At 40.6% G+C, this 23,553-nt stretch overlaps 1 protein-coding gene across 3 annotated transcripts; it reads right to left on the bottom strand.

Annotated features, from left to right (window-relative positions):
* Window positions 1-2,249: 2,249 nt before the first annotated feature.
* SERINC3 (serine incorporator 3) lies at window positions 2,250-23,231 on the bottom strand. Of its 3 annotated transcripts, none has more exons than XM_025998745.2 (10): window positions 22,918-23,231; window positions 18,004-18,165; window positions 16,993-17,186; window positions 15,777-15,856; window positions 14,931-15,068; window positions 11,743-11,912; window positions 10,844-10,934; window positions 9,824-10,004; window positions 5,547-5,774; window positions 2,250-4,933 (listed from the first exon to the last, which is right to left on the bottom strand). In XM_025998745.2, exons 1-10 carry the CDS (start codon window positions 22,954-22,956, stop codon window positions 4,795-4,797), a joined length of 1,422 nt encoding a protein of 473 aa, XP_025854530.1. In that variant the 5' UTR covers window positions 22,957-23,231; the 3' UTR covers window positions 2,250-4,794. The 3 variants fall into 3 exon arrangements, with proteins under 3 accessions (XP_025854530.1, XP_072591857.1, XP_072591858.1); XM_072735756.1 differs by lacking the exon at window positions 22,918-23,231 and adding an exon at window positions 22,254-22,736; XM_072735757.1 differs by lacking the exon at window positions 22,918-23,231 and adding an exon at window positions 19,179-19,264 and having other exon boundaries at window positions 18,004-18,613.
* Window positions 23,232-23,553: the final 322 nt, after the last annotated feature.

Genomic DNA, 23,553 nt, shown 5'->3' with positions numbered 1-23,553 from the left:
AGCTAGTCAAACAGTAGAGTTGGGCTTCAAAGCCAGGTAGCTGACTAAAGCCGCTCTCCTGATGGTTAGAGCCAGGTTGTGTTTGCCTTTTACTGTTGTTCACTCTTGGACAGAACACAGAAGAAAGGAAAGGCGGTTCCAGATTGTTTTCTGGCTTCTTGTAAGATATAAAGCGGAGGTTCTTAACCTCTGAGACCCAGGCTATACCTCAGGCTTTATTCTGGAAGCACTTCGAAGTAAACCCAGACTCCTTTCAGGGATTACTAGGTGTTGCTTGATCAACTCTGGTCCCATGCATCTTTGGCTTTTCTCTACATGCTCCCTTTTGGTTTCGATGCAGGAGCATGTAGTCTGCCCCAAAGGAGACAAGGTAGGCCCCGCCGTGGGTGTGGTGTGCTGGTGATGGGTCAGCTGGGAAACAGTCTTGTGTAGGGTGTCTGTACACTTACCAATGACCTCCCATGATGCAACAGGTAAATTCTTATACTGCAGCACACCAGCTCTTCAGGTGAACCCTCCTAAGGAAGCTGTGGCTCTAAACTCAGTACATTTCTCACATCTGGAAAAAAATGGACTAATGGCCCCAACCAGTGCAGTCAAGTTACAAGGATCAGCAGGTGCTTTTTACAAACTGTGGGAGTTACTTCCCATTAGGAGTCCACACTTTCTGGTTTGTTGTCTAAGATAACTTTCCCTGTTTTCCCCAAAGCCCACTCCTCACAGAGCATGGATGTGGCCCCACCTAGAATGATGCAGCAAATGTGTCATGCTACCGCATTTAAAGCTGGTGAGGAAGAAAATCCTTTAGGGTTGCCACTTTTCTGGAAACAAATTGTTTTAACCAAATGTTTACCTGATAAGGTGGCCAGCCATCAGAGATATAGTGACCTAGTCAGATGCTGGTTACTACCTTCAGGGGATTACTAATCTTCCCTCTTTGGTGGTGGGTAGTTTGACAGCCAGGTGACTCCTCTACACGTCTCTAAGCAGTCTCCGGTTATCTTGGTGCCTACAACCTTATGCTAAGAGACAGTAGGGTCTAACTGAAAAAAGAACTCAAAGCCTAGTTTTTTTTTTTTTTTAATTTTTTTATTATTTATTTATGATCATCACAGAGAGAGAGAGACATAAGCAGGCTCCATGCACCAGGAGCCTGATGTGGGATTTGATCCTGGGTCTCCAGGATTGCGCCCTGGGCCAAAGGCAGGCGCCAAACCGATGCGCCACCCAGGGATCCCCAAAGCCTAGTTTCTATCTATGTTTTGCCTCTTAGTAACTACGGGCAAGTCCCTCATTCTCAGCCTCAGCCTGATCTGTCAAAGAGGGAGAAGAATCACCACCTTCCAAGGGCGTGGACAGTGTCTATTCACAGCTGGGCATGTGCACTGTCTCATGGTAGCTATTCTTCACCTGAGGAGATGGCTGTGTGCAGCTTGCACCACTCAGCAGGAATTAGGACACCACTCAGAAGGCTGCCTAGTTTGGGCTCCTAGGTAACAGGGTGGATAGAACTACACGAAAGAAGAAAACAATGAGCAGCTCTCGGTAAGATAAGCCTGGTACCCACCATCAATCTGCAGAGCTCAAGGGCATGACTCATGTTACCAAATACTCTCGTTTGACTATGTAAAAAGAAAAAGGACTTGTAATGGACAAAACCATGTGCTGGTGGTTTAAGTGAGGCCTGAGCTCTGGCTTGGTCCAGAACACCAAAAGCAGGAATAACCAGGCCCGTGGCCACTCTCTGGCAGGTAAGAGAAACTTTTATTTCCCAACCAAGTACCTTCCAAGATCAATCTAGAGAGTAAACATCCAGCAGGGGCCACGTGGGCCTACAAGCCTCCTCCCAGCTCGAACCCAGGAAAAGTGGCAGCCACTGCTGTTGCCTCTGAGGAATTCCTGACCTCAAAGCCAGGGCCATCACTCTGCAATCCTGAGGGACAGATGGGCCTGCTCATGGTGATGACACACCAGGTCACTTATCTGGAATGAGATGACATGACCATGAGGTCTGATAAGTCCAAATACTCTCCTGATTTTAAGTATGATTCTGGGCTTACTCGACCTGCTGATGTTATTTACGCTTGTGTATAACTCAGCACACTTGCTAGTACTTGCTAGTACGGTTCCCTTGAGTCTTGAGTGATCCTGGGTTTCCTACCACCAGGCCAGCTTAACTTACAGTCAAGCAAACAGGGATACTGCTCCCTAATTTTCAAATCTGTCCTTTCAAATTAATATCAAAGTTATGAGAAAAAATAAAAACTTTATTGGATGGTGTTACACTTATTTTACAGTTTAGTATTGCTTTATTTTGCAAAACATAAGGTAGGGGATGGCACACCCTCATGTTTCTGAAGTTTAGGACCTTTAAAGGTCTTAATCTGGCTACCCCTGCTATTAAGGAAAGTAGGGTGGCTGCCTTACACTGGCAAAGTAAGAGGCTAAACTTCCCCTATTTGCCCTTCCACCTCCCTTGCAACTTTACCTCTGTACCCTGACATAAAGCACTGTTTTAAAACATGGTGGTTCCAACGACTCCTATCAAGCCCTGCTTCTCCCCCCTCTCCCCTCCCTCCATCCCAACTGAAATTGTCCCGTGTCCCATCTGTTTCATTTTGTAAGAACACTTCAAATCTAGCGTCCATCAGACTGTGGCTGAACATCTCTGACCTATGAATACTGTCTAGTCTCATTTTAGCCCATAGAGAGATTAGCAGCTACCTCCAGAGTGTTTAAATGGGTTCATAAGCATTTTGCAAAGCAACTTTACTCTGTAAACAAGAACATGGACTAGGTACTAGCTTTTATTTAAACAAGGAAAACACTAAGGCTCAGACAGGTGGTCACACCGTCATTCGCCCAAAGTAAGTCATAAAGCATACTATGTACTCAATAAATATTAGCCCACCAGTCTTGACGGAAACAGCAAAGCTGGATACAAACCCACTCTGACTTCCAAGCCTATGTTCTTAGCCATTCTTAAGGGACGAACTCCATCATTCTGGCACAATGTTTCTCTTCCTGTCTCACCATATAAGCAGAACCTCCATCAACTCAGGTAATTAAACCAGCATCATTCAGGAACCTGCCTCTTCCTGATAGCTAATCAATTTCCAGTTTTTAAATTTTAATTACTATGTGGCTCTCAGCTGTCAATTTCCCCCCATCCTCATTTTCACTTCTCTGAAATGGTATATGGCCCACCCCCCATCTCCTTTCTAGATGCCCTCTCTACCTGTCAGTGGCAGTGACTGAAGACCGTCTGATCATGTCACTGTGCGCACGCTCCCCACTGCTCTCAACATTAATGTTCAAACTCTTCAGTGTGGTTTACAAATCCCTTCATGACCTAGTCCCTGCCCTCTTCTCCCCATGCCAGCTCTCCTGAACAAGTTTTCATCTCCCTTCTTGAACATGCGGTTTTGCTACCCTACTTCCCCATCTCTCTCTCGGCTAACTCCTACTAAGTCCTAGCCCTCAATTCCACATTTTCCAGGGAGCCTACCAGGACAATCCCCAATTTGTGACCCCAGGCAACTCTCCTTTGAGTTCTCTGCAATTCCTCAATCATAGCAGTCATCACACCAGGTGTGATGTACACCTGTCAGCTCATTTTTACCCTCTAAACCAGAAGTCCAGGATGGCAGAACTGGTGTCTCTTATGTTTAAAGCTGGATCTCCGAACCTGAGAGAGACTCAGTAAATGATTGTTGGAAGAACTGTTCTATTCTACCTCCTTGTGTGCTACCTCTCCTGAAGAAGTTTCCTGATAGCACCTGCTTTTTCTCTCATTGGCACCAAGTGTCTTGCCCAAGGAAGATATTATTAGTACAATTTTTGGATGAGTTCAAGACTACTTACTAGCCAGACCTCAAATTTTAGAAGAGATAGGTGCACTCTGCTCGATGCTTGATAAACCTGACTACCCATGTAGGTCTAAAAATTACAGGATGGCTGTTAACTCATAAAAGCTGTAAAAGAACGGGCCTTAAAAGCTTAAGTCTCTATTTTAATCAAATACCTTTATAGTGCAAATATAATAAACTCACATGCATTTTACTTTTACATACTCATAACAAGGTAATTACATAGGCTGAAGTCACACTGTTTTCCCAAGTGAATCTTCATTATAACCAAACCTACAGAGCACTTATGGAAACAAACTTCTGGCAAAGCTGGAACTGCACGGCATCACTGCTGTAGTGTAGAACATTAAGTGGACAAACTCAAGCTGTAGAAGCAGTAGCCAAATCAGCCACCCTGCTCTTCTGGGGAAGGACCCATATGCACACACCCTTTCCCCCAAGTACTATGATGCTACACCTGGTAGGGGATTAAAGACTGAACACAGTGCTTCCATCACACGAAGATTTTCACAAAGGAAACCCATCACAGAAATGGTGGGTTTTTTTTGTTTGTTTGTTTGTTTGCTTTTTAAGGATACTGCAATAGAAATATATTAACAATTGGCCTCAAATATCCAACATTTTCTTACACTTTAAATCAAAGTTGTAGGATCCTACAGGTCAATAAAGAACTCTCTTCACAGCACAGCTGTAATTCACTTTAAAACGCAAAATGTTCCCTTTGCACTATATCCTTACAAATAAACATAATATACATATAAATGAAAAGTTCAGATCCTGCATCAAGCATTACTTAATTTTGCCCTCTGATATAAACCTGGATATAGTCAAATTGGCAAAGTGTTCACTTAGTATTTTAGTTGAAGCAAAAGTAAAATAGATAATGGGCTTTCAGCAAAGCAGACCTTTATGAATTCTCAGAGGTTCAGTTGAAGTCACGATTGGTGAGGACAAGTGGAGCCACAAGGGTCCAGACATAGAGGAGGAGGCAGACCCAGCTGGAGCTGATCTTGACCCACACAGCTGGCCACTTGCTGGTCATGCTCTGGAACTCTGCGTCAGGGCTAAGAAAACAAAGAGTCAGGTAAAGAACTGGTTATCTGCACCCACCAGCCCCCTGAGCCAAAGCCAAGAAAACTGGCTGACATTACACTCTAGTAAGGTTCTAGAAGGAACTTGTGAAAGCTGCTATTATTAGAAGCAGGGGACTCTACCTCTCAAATAACTCTTATCTTGTCAGCATGAAGAACTGACTACTGCGTTCACTGGGCAAAGTTCTTCAGGAACACCTACCTGTTCTAGATATTGGGAAAGTCTAGATTAAAATGGCATCCCTGAAACTTTCCGTATCACATCATCACTTTGATCAGAATACTCTATATGGCCATCTCAAGACACAGAGGAAAATTAGTGAAGATGGATAAGACTGCTTTATGATTTTCTCTCTTAAGTAACTCAAGTCTGGAAGAACCCTCCATGGTTTGTACTGTAAGAATTCCAACTGGATTTTAAATCCAAGAGGAGAAAAAGTCAAAAGTATTTCAGAAAAGAGCACTGAACACAATTTCATTACATAGTTAAGAGAAGGGGATTCTGAGGTTAAGCATTGGATAGAGATTTTATAGACAGCCCAAGGAGGCCAAGTGGTCTTCCATCTGATTTGTCTGTGCCTCCTACCTGTACCAGCTGGTCAGGGTCATCATGATGTACAAAGAAGCCAAGGAAAGCATGAAGTGGAATAAGAAGTAGCTGTACTGCACTCCTTCTTTCTCATTGTCCACAGCCCGCCGAGGCTGTCCATCCTCTTCATCATTGCCACCATTGGCAGCTGTATCACGGAGGATCACACTGTCACTTCCTGACAAGGTCAGCTTACTTACTTGGCTATTGTTGGAAGTGCGGATGCTGGAAGGTGATCCAAAAGAAGACAAATCAGAAAAGAGGAATGAATTGATGAGATGAATTGCTGCCTTTGGCCTATATACATGAAGGTTATTTCTTTTTCTTTTTATAAATTTATTTTTTATTGGTGTTCAATTTGCCAACCTATAGAATAACACCCAATGCTCATCCCGTCAAGTGCCCACCTCAGTGCCTGTCACCCAGTCACCCCCACCCCCCGCCCACCTCCCCTTCCACCACCCCTAGTTTGTTTCCCAGAGTTAGGAGACTTTCATGTTCTCCCTTTCTGATATTTCCCACTAATTTTTTCTCCTTTCTGCTTTATTCCCTGTCACTATTTTTTTTATATTCCCCAAATGAATGAGACCATAAAATGTTTGTCCTTCTCTGATTGACTTATTTCACTCAGCATAATACCCTCCAGTTCCATCCACGTCGAAGCAAATGGTGGGTATTTGTCATTTCTAATGGCTGAGTAATATTCCATTGTAAACATAAACCACATCTTCTTTATCCATTCATCTTTCGATGGACATCGAGGGTCCTCATGAAGGTTATTTCTGAACTGCCCCTATGTGGGAACTGAAGGCCTTCTGAAGGGCTCTCCTTAAGAGTTCTCAACTGCTGCCTGTCATCACAAGACAGAGAGCACTCTCATCGGTTACCACTTAAAGTTTAACTGCTTAGGAGTTTCATTAAGTTTTCAATGTCTGCTTCCATGACTTCACAAGTGCCTCTTCCATGCTTAGAATGTACCACCTACCAACATTCTCCCAGCTATACTCATTCAATTCTCCATGTGCCATGTCTTCTAGAAAGCCTTCCCTGACACCAAGTCATCATGAGGCTGGGTTAAAGTCCTACAGCTCCTTATGCTTCCCTCTGCCATAGCACTTACCATTCCTGTCTTTCTTCCTAGTCCTAGAACTCCTCAACAATAATGACCGTAGTCATCTATGCATTTCCAGCACATGGCAGATGCTCACTGCAAGCTTATTAAATGACTGAATAAAAAAGTACACACAACTAAAGGACAAGAACCACATGATCATCTCAACAGACACACAAAAAGCAACCTGACCAAAATCTAATACCCTTTCCTGATAAAAAACACTCAACTTAGGAATAGAGGAGAAATTCTTCAAACTTATAAAGGGGCATCTATGAACAACCCAGAGCTGATATCATACTTAATATTAATAGTACAAGACTAAAAGATCTTCCCCTGAGATCAGGAACAAGACAAGTAGTCCACTGTCACCATTTCTATTTACTGTACTGGAGGTTCAAGCCAGAGCAATTAGGAAACGAAAAGATAAAAGGCACTTAGATTGGAAAAGTAAAATGATCTCTATTTGCAGGTGACTTGACCTTGTACATGGAAGATCTTAAGGAATATACACACTATTAGAATCAATAAATGATCTAGCAGAATACAAAATGAATATATGAAAATTCTATGTCTATACAGTAACAATGAAAAACCTAAAACATATATTAAGAAAACTATCTCACTTTTGGGCAGCCCGGGTGGCTCAGTGGTTTAGCACCGCCTTCAGCCCAGGGTGTGATCCTGGAGACCTGGGATTGAGTCCTGCATCGGGCTCCCTGCATGGAGCCTGCTTCTCCCTCTGCCTATGTCTGTGCCTCTCTATGTCTCTCATGAATAAAATCTTAAAACAAAAACAAAAACACCATCTCACTTCTAATACTGTCAAAAATAACACTTAGAATTATTAACAAAACATGTTTAAGACTTGTACACTAAAAACCATAAACCACTGAAAAAAACTGAAGACCTAAATGAAACATCCCATGTTACAAACTAGAAACCTTATTAACAGTGTTGAGATAGTAATACTAAGTTGATGAACAGATTCAATGTAATCCTTATCAAAATCTCAAACTGACAAGCTAAACCTAAAATTTACACAGAAATGCAAGGCCTTCTGAATAACCAAAACAATCTTGAAAAAGAACAAATCTGGACAAATTTGGAATAGGGTTATGAGTCCAGAAATAAACCATTACATTTATGGTCAAATGATTTTTGACAAGGATGCCAGGTCAACTCAACACAGTAAAGAATAGTCTTTTCAACAAATGGTGCTGAGACAACTAGATAGCCACACACAACAGAATGAAGGTGGACCCCTTACCACAAGCCATATACAAAAACAATAATAAGACAACCCAACTTAAAAATAGGCAAAAAATTTAAATACACATTTCTTCAAGATATACAAATGGCTAACCAGCGCATGAAAAGAAGGTTCAACATCATTAGTCATTGAGAATATGGAAATCAAGACCATAATGAAATGCCACTTCACATCCTCTAGAAAGGCTACAATAAAAAAGACAATTACAATGTAATGATTAAAAAATTATCAAATTGGAAGTCTTGTACAGTGGGACTGTTAAGATGATGTAGCCACGTCGGAAAACACTGGCAGTTCTCAAAAAAGTAAACAAAGAGGTACCACATAGCCTAGCAATTCTACAACTAGGTATAGATAAAAGAGAACTGAAAATGTATATCCACACAAAAAACCTGTACACAAATATTCACAGCAGCATTATTCATTATAGTCCCATTATAGTCCCATAGTTCATTATGATTCCATGGTGGAATCAACTCAAATAAACATCCATCAACTGACGATGGATTAACAAGATGTAGTATATATATCCACACAATGGAGTATCATTTCCAACAATTAAGTCCTATATAACATGGATGAACCTTGAAAACATCCTAAGTGAAATGAAAGCAGCCAGTCACCAAAGACCATATATTTCATGATTCCACATAAACGAAACATTCAAATAAACACATTTACAGAAACAAAAGGAGATTAGTTTCTGCCACTGCTGGAGCGGTAAGGAATAGGGAAGTGACTGCTAATGACCATGAAGTTTCTTTTTGGTAAAATAAAATGTTCTAAAATGGATGGTGGTGATGGCTGCACGATCCTGAAAACACAGACTAAACTACTCAACTGTATACTTTAAAAGTGTGAATTCTATAGTATGGAAATTGTATCTCAAAAACAAAACAAAACACATTAGGCCAAAAGCAAAACAAACAAAAGTCATAGACAACTTAAAAACACATAAGTATAGCTGTGTTCCAGTACAACTTTACAAGAATAGACAGCCCAAGAGCTGTAGTTTGCCAACCCTTAAACAATCATTAAGAAAAAAAAAATCTACATATACTTGGAAAGTTGTCCAAATTATGACAAATTCATATTTGAGAATACTATATGTATTTATAATATGTCCCTAACTTATTTTTAAAAATTATTTTATCAAGTAATATAAATACAATGTTATATGTAACTACATATAGAATTAAAATTACATATAATTATAAGGAAATAAATAAATTGATAGATAAGTAGAAGCACAGGGGGAAAAAGTATGAAGTAATACGCACCAAAATGTTAACCATAGAAGAGGTAAATTTGGAGGGAGGATACTTTCATTTCCCACTTTACCCTTATCTCACCTATGTTTTTAATTTGTATAAATATATTCTTGCCCATTTTTAGCTCATATTTTAAAACTACATGCTATTATATACAAAATATCAATAAAAAAACGGGTAAGAGGATGAACGCAAAGTGCTAACACATATTATATCTGAGCTCTTGTATTAGAGATTTTAAAATTAGATGTATACAATTCTACAGTTCTAGAAATATTTTTTACAACAATCAGAAAATTAAGATTTTCTTACCAAAAGGGGAAACCAACCAATTTTCAGAGCCACTACCCTAGCAGATTTATGGTCAGGTGAAGACTTTATCTTCCTATCCAGGGAGAAGGTATCTCTATGTCAGTTTGGAAGAACTTATTTGATGAGAGAATTTACTAGGCTTTAAGAAATATATGTGGCTAGGTAACTGAAGTTGAGGACTTTCAATAAAAAAGAGTTAAGTTGTTTTTCTTACTTCCTCACACTTACTTCCTTTGAAAGCAAAATAGCTTCTTTGCTCTGCCATTAAACTTGATGAGATTCTTGTCCCAAGTACTTTTTAACTTACCTAGAATACAAAAGGCAGAGAACGAAGCCTGTCAGCCCAATAAAATTCTCTAGATCTATAAAATGCCCACCCTTTGAGGGTGGTGCAGAGGTAGGGACTATGGCAGTTGAATTTCCAGGAGCCAAGGTTGGTGCGGTCATATGCGTCACAATGGTCCATAGGCCAGGGTTGCAGGAACGATCTGAAAGTGGAAGACTTTTTATTATCTTTAGTTAGAGATTCTCTTGTTCCAGGAAGGGATGTGAGGGATGTGCTCACACATCATTCAGTCATGATGTAAAACATGGGAATGCTAGACTTAAAAGAACCTGCAAATTCAGCAATTAGTTACCTACTTGTGTTGCAATCAGGGACTTAGTTTTAGAAAAAAAAGAAAAGATACAACAAAGCATTTGTCAAATTTCATAAATGTCTATCTTGACTTTACGGATTTTGACGTTTAACTGGCGAATCTTTTTGGGTCTGTTGTACAAAGGCTTTAAAGCACCGGGAGTTTTTCTGCTAGCTTTGTTTTTACAAGGTTATTAAAGAGGAGTACAATAGCAGTAAGTTGAGTCATCATTGAAGGGTCTGCTGTATAACCATTTTCCTTTAAAACAAGTCCATAGAATGCACTATTGAGACACAATGCAGTAACTACAGAAGGAGGTTTCTACAGCCATTTCCTCTAGAGCCTGTAACACCACAGTGAAATTCAATTACAACAATGCTACAAAGGGCCAAAACAATGGTGCCTTGTCCAACTCTTGACTAGTTGACTTATTCCAGGGAAAAGCCTAGACTGTGTAAGGACTGCGGTCCTTTAGGCTGTCAGCTATGAACAGCTACAGACAGACATGGAGAATAAAACTTGAAATGTGAGTATCTGCATCATCATACAGTGAACACAGTCCATTTAAGTGAAGCTTTTTGTTTGTTTGCCTGTTTGGTATTTGCTCCACCTCTAGTTTTTGCACCTGCCAAAGGAGTCATTTCCTACTTTCTCTCCATCAAATGAATGTGCTATTGACATTCCCTTACCGGGTTCATTTGACATGGCTGACCAGGTGAGGTACATGGTGTAGAGGGTGATGAGAGAGGACTGCAGGAGACCAGACCGAGGCTGGTGTTCCTATGGAATCAAAAAGAAAACAATGCCACAGGAACTGCAAGGGCTGACTTTCTAAAACCCAGTGGAATTCCCTGGGCCCCCCATGAAATGTTACTAACTGAGAACCTTCTTATTCTATTTGACAGTTGAAAGAGAACAAATAACCTTTCAGTCTGAGTTGGCCTGAAAAAGAACCAAGAAAGAGGAACCGTGTACTATTGGTTCCCAAGGCATTTGATAGCCCTGGAATGCCTGTGTATTCCGCAGAGGCTTTGATTTTAGTCCCTTGGTGGCATAGAGGCTAAGCTCAACGGCGGTGCTAACCAGCTAGGTGACCCATCATCTCTCTGGACCTTCAGTTTTCTCATTTTTGGAAGGAGAGGTGATGTGTACATCTCTTTTTCCTATTTCTTATATAAAGCTCCATGAATTTTTTTAAGGTATGGTATTTAAATGATGAAACTTGCACACATGAGTTTTGTTTTTAAATATTAAAAGCAACGATTCTCTAATCTCCCTAAAGCAGCTTAGTTATTGATTCATAAAAATCATTCTCATGACATAAACTATTTTGTAAGAGCTATAAAATTCTCAGGTTACCTAGGTGTTTTCTTTTCTTTTTTTAATACACTAGGGAAATTATTCACTTAATTATGATACAGGCACTCAATGGCACATTTTACAGTTACTAAATTAGAATTATGAAGAATTTATCATAATATGGGAAAATGTTTAAGTAGATAAACATAAACTCATATAAAGGTTACATTGGTTCAAGTTTAGCATTCATTAAAAATCTTTCATAGGAGGAAGGAGCATAAAACCATACCTGAATTTTTGGGTGGATGGATATAATAGACACCACAAAACAAAGGATCAAGTTAATACTGATGAAGAACTTGTTCTCTGTGCAGCCATCTGGTTTGGTGTAGTACGTGTAGAGCAAGCCGACAAAGACGACAGACAGAATGTAGCAGATGCTTGTGACGGAGAGCAAAGCTGGAAAATGGGAAACCAACATGAATGCACGTGACTGTGGCAAACATTTCTAACAAAGAATTCTCTTCTTCATATAAAAATAAAGACACGTTATTTTACTGTGATGGTGGTCCACATTTTACAGGGAAATTACAGAAGAGCCCAAGGTTGACGTTTCCGATCATGTTAGAGGTGGCTGGATTTACTTTATAGATCACCTACCTCAATTCCATGGGTTCAAATACCAGATATTTGATCATTCCAGCTAGAGTAAACTCTAACTGTATGCTACATAATGTGCATTATAAGCTTTTCTAGGAACTTGCACACCTTGTGGGCCCTCAAATTGGCCCAGTTCTAGCAAGCTAAATGCCAGGGATGGAGTCAGCAGAAAACAATGGACAGGCATCTTTTATGAAATTTGTCCTCTGCAGCCACTGGCTACATAAACCCGCTTCCTGCCATGATGAAACCACATCATTGTGGGAAAGTGGCATATTTGCTATTTTCGAAAACCTAAAATAATATTCCTTTATGTTCACATAATCAAGTTAGCTATATAACTCTGAAAATTAGAAAACATAAAAAAATAACAGTATGCCCAGCCAACTGTAGCAGTGGTGAGCTCAATTAACTTGTGCTTAATTCACAGCGTGGACTTATTTGAGAAAACCGGTTTCTATTAATTATCTCCATGGGTTTTGCATATTTAAAATTAAGCAATGTATATGATGTTACTATAAAATGATAATGTATGTTAAAGTACTAGCACAGTTCTTAATATTTTTCCATATGAATATGCAAGACGTATCTACTCTTTAGTTACTCCAAAATGACAAATCTGTAACTCATTATTAAATTCTTTTAAAGTTGAGTAATTCAAATGAATTATAAAAATTCATTTTTTATAGTAAGTAAACAGAAGTAAATAGATAAAAAATTAATACATTTCTATCAGAAATGGGGAGGTGTTTTGGGATTTCTAACTCATTATGAGAAAACAATTTTTTAAAAAAAATCTTCTATTTATTTATTTATTTATTTATTTATTTATTTATTTGAGAGAGAGAGAGACAGCATGAGCAGGGGGAGGGTAAGAGGCAGAGGAAGATGGAGGGAGAACTGTACTCCATGCTGAGTGTGGTGCCTGATGTGGGGCTCTATCTCAGAACCCTGAGATCATGGCCTGAAGCAAAGTCAGATGCTTAACCAACTGAGCCACCCAGGCACCCTAATAAAACAATTTCTTAAATTTCATGCTAAAATAAATAGTTATCAACAACTGAAGTGACCAACAAAATAGGGCAATGGTTAAATAAATTATGGTCTACCATGCCACAGAACACCATGGAACCATATACCATTAAGTAAGATGTATCTAAACTCACTGATATGTCAGAAGATACTCATCATATAGTTGGTGAGAAGAGTAAGTCATGGAGAATATATAATGTGAACCTATTTACATTTAAGAAACAAAAACATGTGTACATGTGCACAAATACATACAGATCCAGTAATCGTGGTCACATCTAGATAGGAAAGTGGGTTGCAAGTGAGTGGAGATTGGCATTTTTATTTTTTATTAAGTTCCACCATCTTTGTATTCGTTTTGGGGTGTTGTTTTTCTTTGGTTTTGCTTTTGTTATTTAAAATGCAAGCTAGGAAAAAAAAATGCAAGCTAGGGGGCGCCTGGGTGGCTCAGCTGGTTAAGCGGCTGCCTTTGGGTCAGGTTGTGAGTCCTGTTTTTCCCTCTGCCTCTCCCCCTCCTTATGTGCTCTATCTCAATAATATTTTTAAAAATTAATAAATAAATAAAAAAGCAAGCTAGATAAATAAGATGAAAAGAAAACTGGGCAGTTTGATAATGTGTACTAAAATCCCTAATATATCCATATTCTTCCACTCTTCTACTTCTAGGAATTTATTTTTTTTTTTTAAGATTTTTTATTTATTCATGAGAGAGAGAGAGAGAGAGAGACAGAGAGGCAGAGACACAGGCAGTGAGAGAAGCAGGCTCCATGCAGGGCGCCTGATGTGGGACTCCATCCCGGATCTTCAGGATCACACCCTGGGCCGAAGGCAGGTGCTAAACCACTGAGCCACCCAGGGATCCCCTAGGAATTTATTCTAAGGAAAAAACCAAGTATGTGCTCAGAAATATATTATTAGGTATTTATTGTTACACTGTAGTCACATAGTCACAAGCTAGTTCTCTGAGTCAACTGTAAGCTATTCGAATGTATAATATATGTAAAAATTAAATAAGATACAAATATACATCTTTTTCAGTGACTCCTCAGGTACATATGCAAGAAAAGACTGAAGGATACAGAATAATATGTTAACAGTGAGTATCAATTACTATAGATTTGCATTACAGGTAATCTGTTTTCTTCTGTAATTCCTGGTTTTTCATTCTTCACACAAGAGCAGCTGTTATGTTAATAATGGGTGGGGTGCAGAGGCTAGGGATCTCAACACTATTTTTTTAAATGGCTAGGTCGTTGCCCCTAATAAGTAGAGAACTCCAAAGTCCTTCCCCATTATTACAAGCTAGAAATCCTATTCCCACCCTAGAAATTTTAAGTGCCCTTTTTCCACCAGAAAGCTTTTACAAGGGATGTGGGCCATACTTTGAATAAAGCAGTAAAGACTGTTCACTTCTACCTGCCTGAGGGATGTGGGCAGATGACCCCTATGTATAACCTACCTGAGTACCCTGTCTGTGGAAACAAGGAAATCAAAACCAGAACTGTATCACCAAATATACAGATGTTTTTCCTTATCTGAACACATCTAGTTACATTACAAATTTCAAAATAAGTGAATTGAGAGAGCCAATGATTTCTATCACCTGTGCTTCCCCTTTCCAGTTATATGTATAATTCGGAATTGACTCAACTGGGAAACTAGTTTTTAAAAAGTCAGCTCTAATTTGGAAGTTTACACATTTAAATCAATGGAGATTTTTACTGTACATCCTGTTTAATACAGCATAATGCAATATGGCTCTTATAGGGGAGTTTAGATACTTACCGGCATACCAGCACCTTGGATTTCCTTCTTCCATTCGACTTACCCATGATTCATTCCAAGAGTGAGCAAAGTCTACCAACAGCACTAGCTGGATGAGGATGAACAAAAAGGCCCCAATCATGCCAACAATAAACCAGGCTACAAACCAAAAGAACAAAGTTATGCTTTACCACAAGAGTAACATTTCAGAATGTTACTATCCAATTTTAAAACGATTTCGATTCAAGAGAGAGGTGAGTAAAGACATATTCTGTCTCCAGCAGTATAAGATTATTCCAATTCCAAACTCAAAGGCTATTCTCTGAGAAGTGTTTTGCTGGGTTTCAGACCTTTTAAAACTTGTTCTGGCTGTGCCAAGGGCAGTATGGGATCTGACATTCCAAATGGTATAATAAGCCTTTTACTTTAGAAGGGGAAAAAAAAACACAGTGGAAATCCACAGCTATTTGACAGTGTATCTCTGTCTCTCATGAATAAATAAAAAATTCTTACCTGATATTATGGTAAGAAAGCATATTAAGATAGGGATAGTAGGACACATATGAGTACAGGTCCCCATGTTGACAAACTCTCAGATTAACTTAGTATTGCCAAGTGAGAAGGTAAGCGATTAAAATATTGGCAACATACGGTTCCAGAACAGCTGAGAAATGGGCTGAATACCTCCTGAGTATTCAGCCCATTTCAATTAATTGCTACCTTAATGGTAGTACCAAGTCATATAATTGAACGCCACCTCATTTAATTGCCAGTTCTGCAAAACCAGTAATGAAAATGTAACTTCAACTCTTATCATTTGTAAAGTTTGTATATATAGTATAATTAACTCTCAGCAGTGAGCCATACCTGTGGTGAAATGGCCCCCAGGGATGTAGAAAGAGCCAACCATGATACCAACAATGGCAGCAATTTTGAAGAACCAAAACCTATTAAAATACAAAAGTGCATTTATGAAATGTTAACTTTCGTCCTTCCACTGAGAAAAGTGAATTCCTGAAATGCAAAAGACTCAGTAGCATTTTCAATATGATTTTCTGGGCTTATTTCTTCATTTGATATGAAGTTGCTTCACTGAATTTTTCAGACAATTTCAGGACAAACATTAACCCAGAGAACAAATCATTGATAGACATAATAAGAGATAAACCTACAACTTAAGAATTTCCCTACATTTAGCAACTGAAGATAGGAATTTTTCTAGAAGTCTGGAGCATTCAACTAACAATGTTAGCTAAATATAAAGCAATTCACTATTAGATGTAGGGAAAAGTTATCACCTAATCCTTCTTTCACATATAGGACATAAGTGCCTTGTGCCCACAGTCACACAGTTCATCACTGGCAAAGCTAGGACCAAACGTGGCTTTTAGTCCACGATCTTTAAAGGCTTGTATGGCAAAGTGGAAGGAATCAGGCTTTGGAGCTAGACAGACCCAAGTTTTAATCCCAACCCCAACTCTCACTGGCTCAGAGATCTCAGGCACTTTATTTAATCTTTCTGAAATTCAGTTACTACATCTACAAAAATGAGATTAAAATACATATAAAGTGTATAAAACTTCCTTCAGTCTCCAAATAAGAATTATATGTCAAAGGAGAACGGAGGTGGGGGCAGTCAGGAATAGGAAACAACAGATTTATAAATCAGTGGCCCATGTATAACTAGTTTATCTTTCTGTATGATGTTCAATAGATCAAGTCTATTTCTTTTATTTTTTATTTTTTTCATTTATATCTTTTACCAGTAAAAAGCATATGTGTTTGCGTGTCCATACAGTGCCTAGCACAATCCTTGAACTGTTTCACAGGTGTTTGAAAAAATCTAGGAACTTGAAACAAAGGTATTGAAAAAAAGACAAAACTTTGCTCTTCCCCTCTACGCTACAGAACTCCAACTGAAAATGACACTGAAACAACTTCACATGTACAATAGGTCAGAAATATATGTGGGCCACTGATCCATATACTCTACTGCTTCCATGAGAATGGCAACATTAACTGCCCAAGGGGGGGATCCACACAATATAATATGGTAAGTAAATAATAAAATAAATTTACATACCCATTGTGTACTGCTGCTCTGGGATCTTTACTTGTTTTTACTTTTAACATGAGCAGAGAGAAGACAAAGAAAAAGATGGCCAAGGCAAAGTTGATCCTATATACAGCCTTATAACCAACCAGAACATCACAATCTTTATCCACCTTCCTATCAGCCATGTTGATTTTAAATCCCCCTTCACAGAATCCAGGAATCTGGAAAAAGCAATTTCAATGTTATGGGAATATCCACATTTAAACAAAGACTGTATCCTGTCATAAGAAGGCCTGAATTTATAAAACTGACTACTTCAACAACTGCAAGACTGTTTTGTGGGACTTTTCTCTTTGTCTTCCTTTTTTTCTTTTTTTTTTAATTTTTATTTATTTATGAGAGTCACACAGAGAGAGAGAGATGCAGAGACACAGGCAGAGGGAGAAGCAGGCTCCATGCACCGGGAGCCCGATGTGGGACTCGATCCCGGGTCTCCAGGATCGCGCCCTGGGCCAAAGGCAGGCGCCAAACCGCTGCGCCACCCAGGGATCCCATTCTCTTTGTCTTCCAATTCACTTACAATCTTATCCCCAAAGAGTAGAAACAATTTGCATTTCACAAATAACAGTGTTCTTTTCTTTGCTCTTCTTGCTGATGAGGTTATCTCCCATTTTGACATGAATTTTCATGCTACAACCGTCTCTTTCCACAGGTGAAGGGCTATCCTAGTTAAATGTTTAACTCTAAAACATATGTGGAAAGAATTTTCTCGTGCCACTCTTGTAATATCTTTCTTTCAAATGCTAGAGTAGAGCCTGAAGACGTTATTCTGAGTACCCTTATTTCTGGAAAAGGACTAATACTTTTATATTCTATGTCCTGACCGTACCCAAAAGTAATTTAAAAACCCAACAATCACAATGAATTTGACTGAGTTTTATAACAGTAAAGAAACAAGAACGTTAATTACAACTACAATTATGCAAAATAGAAAATACAAATAACCAGTCCATTAAGGCTACCGTTACTTCTACTCACCTTCTTCAGCTGCGTTTCCATCCCTTCCGTCAACATGATACAGGACAAAGCAGCACCCAGGAAGAGAATGAAAGCATAGATGAGGCGAGTCACCGTGGAATTCTTGCTGTTGGGACAGCAACTACACAGCAGACATGAGGCACCGCTGCAAAGGCAGGGAACCTGTAACAAGCACACCACAGCTATTTGAGACCTCTTCCAGTGGACTCCTTCATGTCATAAAGGTCACAGAGTAGAAGATGAGGCAAACCAGACTTTAACAGCTTTAACTGAAAGAGTTATGGCTAGGGGATCCCGGGGTGGCTCAGTGGTTTAGTGCCTGACTTCAGCCCGGGGCGTGATGTTGGAGTCCCGGGATTGAGTCCCACGTTGGGCTCCCTGCACGGAGCCTGCTTTTCCCTCTGCTTGTGTCTCTCTCTCTCTCTCTCTGTGTTATCATGAATAATTAAGTAAAATCTTAAAAAAAAAAAAAAAAAGGTATGGTTTGGAGGAAGTGGTTAAAAGCAGGGGTCCTGGGGCGCCTGGGTGGCTCAGTCAACTAAATATGTGACTCCTGATTTCGGCTCAGGTCTTCATCTCACAGTCATGAGTTTGAGCCCCATGCTGGGCTCTGTGCTGGGCATGGAGCCTAGTTAAGAAAAAAAAAAAGCATGGGTTCTAGAGTCAATATTATTTGTTTCTAACTCAGCAAGTTACATAAGCTAAGCTTATTTCTCCATCTGCAACTGAATAACGGAATCTTCCTCCCTCAGACATTGCTGTATTAAGTACTCAACACATGCCTAAAACATACTAAGACCCCAACAAATGTTACTTATACTCACACAGGATCCTACTTTATTTAGAAACAATATAAAAATTTAACTCTACTTGCTATTTAAGGAATCTTAGTTACCAAATTGGTATTATAGCATCAAGCACCATTACATGGAAACCCTTATACATAAAGATAACAAGAGCCATTTAGCTCAATTTAAAAATAACGTGGAGATTCCTCAAAAAAGTTAAACACAGGATCACCACTTGGCCCAGCAATTCCTCTCCTAAACATACACTTAAAAGAACTGAAATAGGTATTCAAACATAAGCTTGTACATGAATGTTCAAAGCAGCACTACTGACAGTTGCCAAAAGGCAGAAACAACCCAGATGTCCATTAATTGACAAATGGATACATAAAATGTGGTAAATCCACACAATGGAACATTATTCAATCACGAAAACGAATGAAGTACCGATACACGGTGCAACATGGGTGAACCTAAAAAAAAAACCATCAGGTTAAGTGAAAGAAGCCAGATCTAAAATGTCACACATTGTATTTCATTTATATGAAATATACAGAGTAAGTAAATCCAAAGACAGAAAGCATTAGTAGTTTCCAAAGGCTAGAAAAGGAGGGACACAGGCTGGGGAGTGACTGCTTAATGGGAATCAGGTTTTCTCTCTGGGGGGATAAATATGTTCTGGAACTACACAGATATGATGACAGCATAACACCGTGAATATACTAAATGCCACTGAACTATACATTTTAAAATGGTTAATTTTATGTTATGGAATTTTATCTCAATTGAAAAAAAAAAAAGAGTAACCTGGATCTCTGGTGAGCATTCTGGATGAAGGCATATTTGGAGCCATTTTTACTTGTAATTGCAACAGCCATGGGAAAATGATCACCCAGCTTCAGTCTCCAATTCTTAACTACAGTCTGGGCCAAAAGACCATATAGAGGTGAATAGCTGACTGCAGACAGAAACAGAAGTTTTACAGCCAAAAACAATGACACTAATTGCTTCATGTTTACTTTATCTGCATTCTCACACTCTTGACTCTCTTTAGCTAGTTATTTTCTGCCCTATTAAATAACCTCATAATAATTGCCTAGTGTTTGTTATGGGCTGAACTGTGTCCCCTTACCCCCACAAACTCATATATTGAAGTCCTGTTTCCCAATACCTGAAAGTGTAACCTTATTTGGAAATAAAATAATAGCAGATGTAATTAGCTAAAATGATGTTGTAGTGGAGAAGAGTGAGCACCTAATTAAACATGACTGGTATCATAAAAGGGAGAAATTTGGGCAAAAACATGAAGCACAGGGAAAACACCAAGTGAAGACAAAAGCAGAGATCTACGAGCCAAGGAATATTAAAGACTGCTAGCAAACCACCAGGAGCTGGGGAAGAAGCATGGAATAGATTCTCCTTCACCACTCTCAGGAGCCAACCCTGCTGACACCTTCAACTTGGGACTGCTAGCCTCCAGAAACTGAGACAAGTTTCTGTTGCTTAAACCACCCAGTTTGTGGTTTTTGTTTTTGTTTTATTTAGCCCTAGAAACCTTATACCCACTAACTTGTTTTTAAACATCATGAAAATATAAGTGCTTTTAAGAAGGGCCACCTACTGTTGTATCTCTTGTACCTTTAAAGTAGGCACTCAAAAAAATAAAAAATAAAAAAAAATAAAGTAGGCACTCAATCTGTATAACTGACCTACTATGTTAAGTCACTTCCCTATCTCAGTAAATGACAACTCTATTCTTCTGTTACTCAGGCCAAAAACCCTGGAGTCATCCTTGATGTTTTATTTTTCCAAAACCCTCGTCCAATCTGTCAGCACATTAGCTTTATCCTCAAAATATATCCAGAATCTGGGGCACCTGGCTGGCTCACTTGGTAGAGCAGGGACTCTTGATCTCAAGGTTGTGAGTTCAACCCTCAGGTTGGGTATGGAGCCTACTTTAATTTTTAAATAAATAAATAAAATAAATAAATATATCCAGAATCTGACTACTTTCTTAGCATCCTTAGCTATCATGTTGGTCCAAGCCACTACTATCATCTTTCACCCGGATAAAATGCGATGGCTCCAATTTCACTGCAGTAGCCACCCGATCAGAAACCAGAGTTGGTATGAAGATTATTTTAAGATGAAGACACTTGAAATTCAACAGATATGGTGAAGAAAAGGTTCTTGGAGCTTTCCTCATCTGACTAAAAGCAGCAACCTCTGGGATAGAAGGCTGCCATAAATTCCCTCTCCAAGGGAGTTTTATGGCCATCAAGAAGGCAAAAGCCCTTTGTACCTACATAAACAAGTATTACCACAAACTTTCTCATCTCCTGTTTGTTCTCCTAAAAACCCATTTGTCTTTCCTAAAGAAATCTATTTGTTCTTCCTATAGAAGCTCTTTTCTTTTCCTCTATTAAGTAAGGTATACAATAAGCCCTATTTTCTAACCATCCTTTGAGTTATTCATCACTGAACGATGAATAACATCCTGTGTGTGTGTGTTGCATGTGTACATAGTGCTTTTTTCTCTCTCGCTAATCTTTCAGCACTTTAATTTGCAGGCCCCCAACCACCAACCCCATAGAGGATGCAAGCAAAGTTTTTCCTCCTCTACACTGGTTTACCCTTTCTTTTCCACAATCTGTTCTCCAACACAGGTCAGATCACATCATTTCTCTTTTCTACAACGGATCCGTATATCACTTGAGTTAAAGTCCTTAAATTGGCCTGTTAAGACCACACAATGGGTATCCACATGATTTGGCTCCCTGCTACTTTTCCGACCTCATTTCCCATTATTCTTTCCCTCCCTCATTCCATTCTCTGGTACACTGCACTCCTTGCTATTCCTGCTGAACAAGAGATTAATAAAATAGAAAAGCAGTTTACAGATAGAAATGCTTCGATGGCATTAAGTCAAATATTAGTTTTACATCAAGGGCAAATGCGTTTCAGGTTATTAGGATGAGCAAGACATCTTTGTTTCAATTTACAAATTTACTCAGTTACCCTAACTATATATTTCTTCTAAATCTACTTTGCAAGTAGTCTGACCCACTACTAGGCTGTAAAATTCAATTTACTGGGATTTATTCTGTGATAGAAAAATTGTACAGCAGATGCTAAAGGTAAAAATCTCACAAAACTTGTGTCTAAACGCGCGTATTAAGTAAACTATGTAAAATCTTTTTTTTTTTTTTTTTTTAAATTTCGGGTCAAGGTCAAAAAATTGGAAAGCCACTGCTCTCAAGGAACCTGTAAATGACCAAACGCCCTTTTGATTTGGGGCCAACAACCTTCAAGAACGGAAAATACACTTTGTCCCTAAGAAGTGGTAGTGCAATGAGCTGAGATCGAGTCTTTGGTCAAGGAAAATCAGTTGGGAAGTAATGAAACATATAAGTGATTTTAAAAAATCCTACTCCTCGGGAGGGAGAACGTGAGGAAACTCACCATAGTCTCTTCCACAGATCCTAAAATTTCCTTGCAAAATATGGCGTTTACAATCTACCGAGCGATTCCACCCATTTATTCACTCTATCCTCACAGCAGCTCTCAGGGCGATGAATGCTGGGGTGATTATCCCCATATTACGGGAAGGGCCAAGGCCTTCTTCTGTTCCTTTGCACAACTGCAAACTGGCCTCGGTTAAAATCCCAGCTCCGCCACACACTCAGTAGCCCGGGTAAATCCGCGCTATGCGATAACGATATCCCGTAAGCCACCCCAAATTAAACGACGCCACTTGAAGAAGGCCCCTGGAAATGAAGCAGAGCGCCCTCGCCCCGGAACTCTCATTCCCCGGTCCGGGTTCCAGCGCCCGAGGAACCCAGAGGCCGGAAACCCCGCGGGGGCGGGGCAATCGAAATTGTAAACAATGACGGCCTGGCCTCCTGCGTTCCCCCCACAAACCCGGAAGGCGAGCCGCCCGATCCCGACCCGGGGGCGGGGAGCAGCGGGCATCACGGATTTGGGTCTGCGCCCCCGGATACGCTCTGCAGCCCAGGGCCCGTCCCCACAAGCCCCCAGCCGAGGCCCGATCGGGTCAGAGCTTGGGACGCCCTATCGCCCTCTCCAAAACGACACGTCCCGCAGAGACACCAGACCCCGAACTCACCCAGCTGGCGAGAGAGAAGACGCCCAGCACAGCCCCCATGGTGACGCTGGTGATGCCGGCGGCCGCCCGGGAGGATCCTAGCGCGGTGGTAACTGCCAGTCGAGGCGTCGCCTCAGAAACGCGGCGTTTTCTCAGGCCGGAAACGCGCGGGTGGCGTCATTGCGTGGCCCCGCCCACCGCCCTCGGCCGCCGCTGCCGAGAGAGCCTCTGTCATTGGTAGAGGGAGAAGGCGGGGCTAAATCTGCGTGGCGCAGAGGGAGAAGGTGGAGCCAAATCGACCCGGCGCTAAGGGGGAGGCGGAGCCAAACCGGCCCAGAGGGGAGGGAGGAGGCGGGGCTAATGCGGCCGGCTCGTGGGAGGGGAGGAGGCGGGGCTAATGCGGCCGGCTCGTGGGAGGGGAGGAGGCGGGGCTAATGCGGCCGGCGGGGGGAGGAGGCGGGGCTAATGCGGCCGGCTGGGGGGAGGAGGCGGGGCTAATGCGGCCGGCGGGGGGAGGAGGCGGGGCAAATGAGGCCGGCTGGGGGGAGGAGGCGGGGCTAGGCCGGCTCGGCGCGGGGAGGAGGCGGGGCTAATGCGGCCGGAGGGGGGGAGGAGGCGGGGCTAATGTGGCCGGCTCGGGGGAGGAGGCGGGGCGAG

Source organism: Vulpes vulpes, chromosome 14, assembly GCF_048418805.1.
Source record: "Vulpes vulpes isolate BD-2025 chromosome 14, VulVul3, whole genome shotgun sequence".
Lineage (NCBI taxonomy): Eukaryota > Metazoa > Chordata > Mammalia > Carnivora > Canidae > Vulpes > Vulpes vulpes.
The sequence above is the reverse complement of the archived record's forward strand: the minus strand, read 5'-3'. Positions and strand labels throughout refer to the sequence as shown.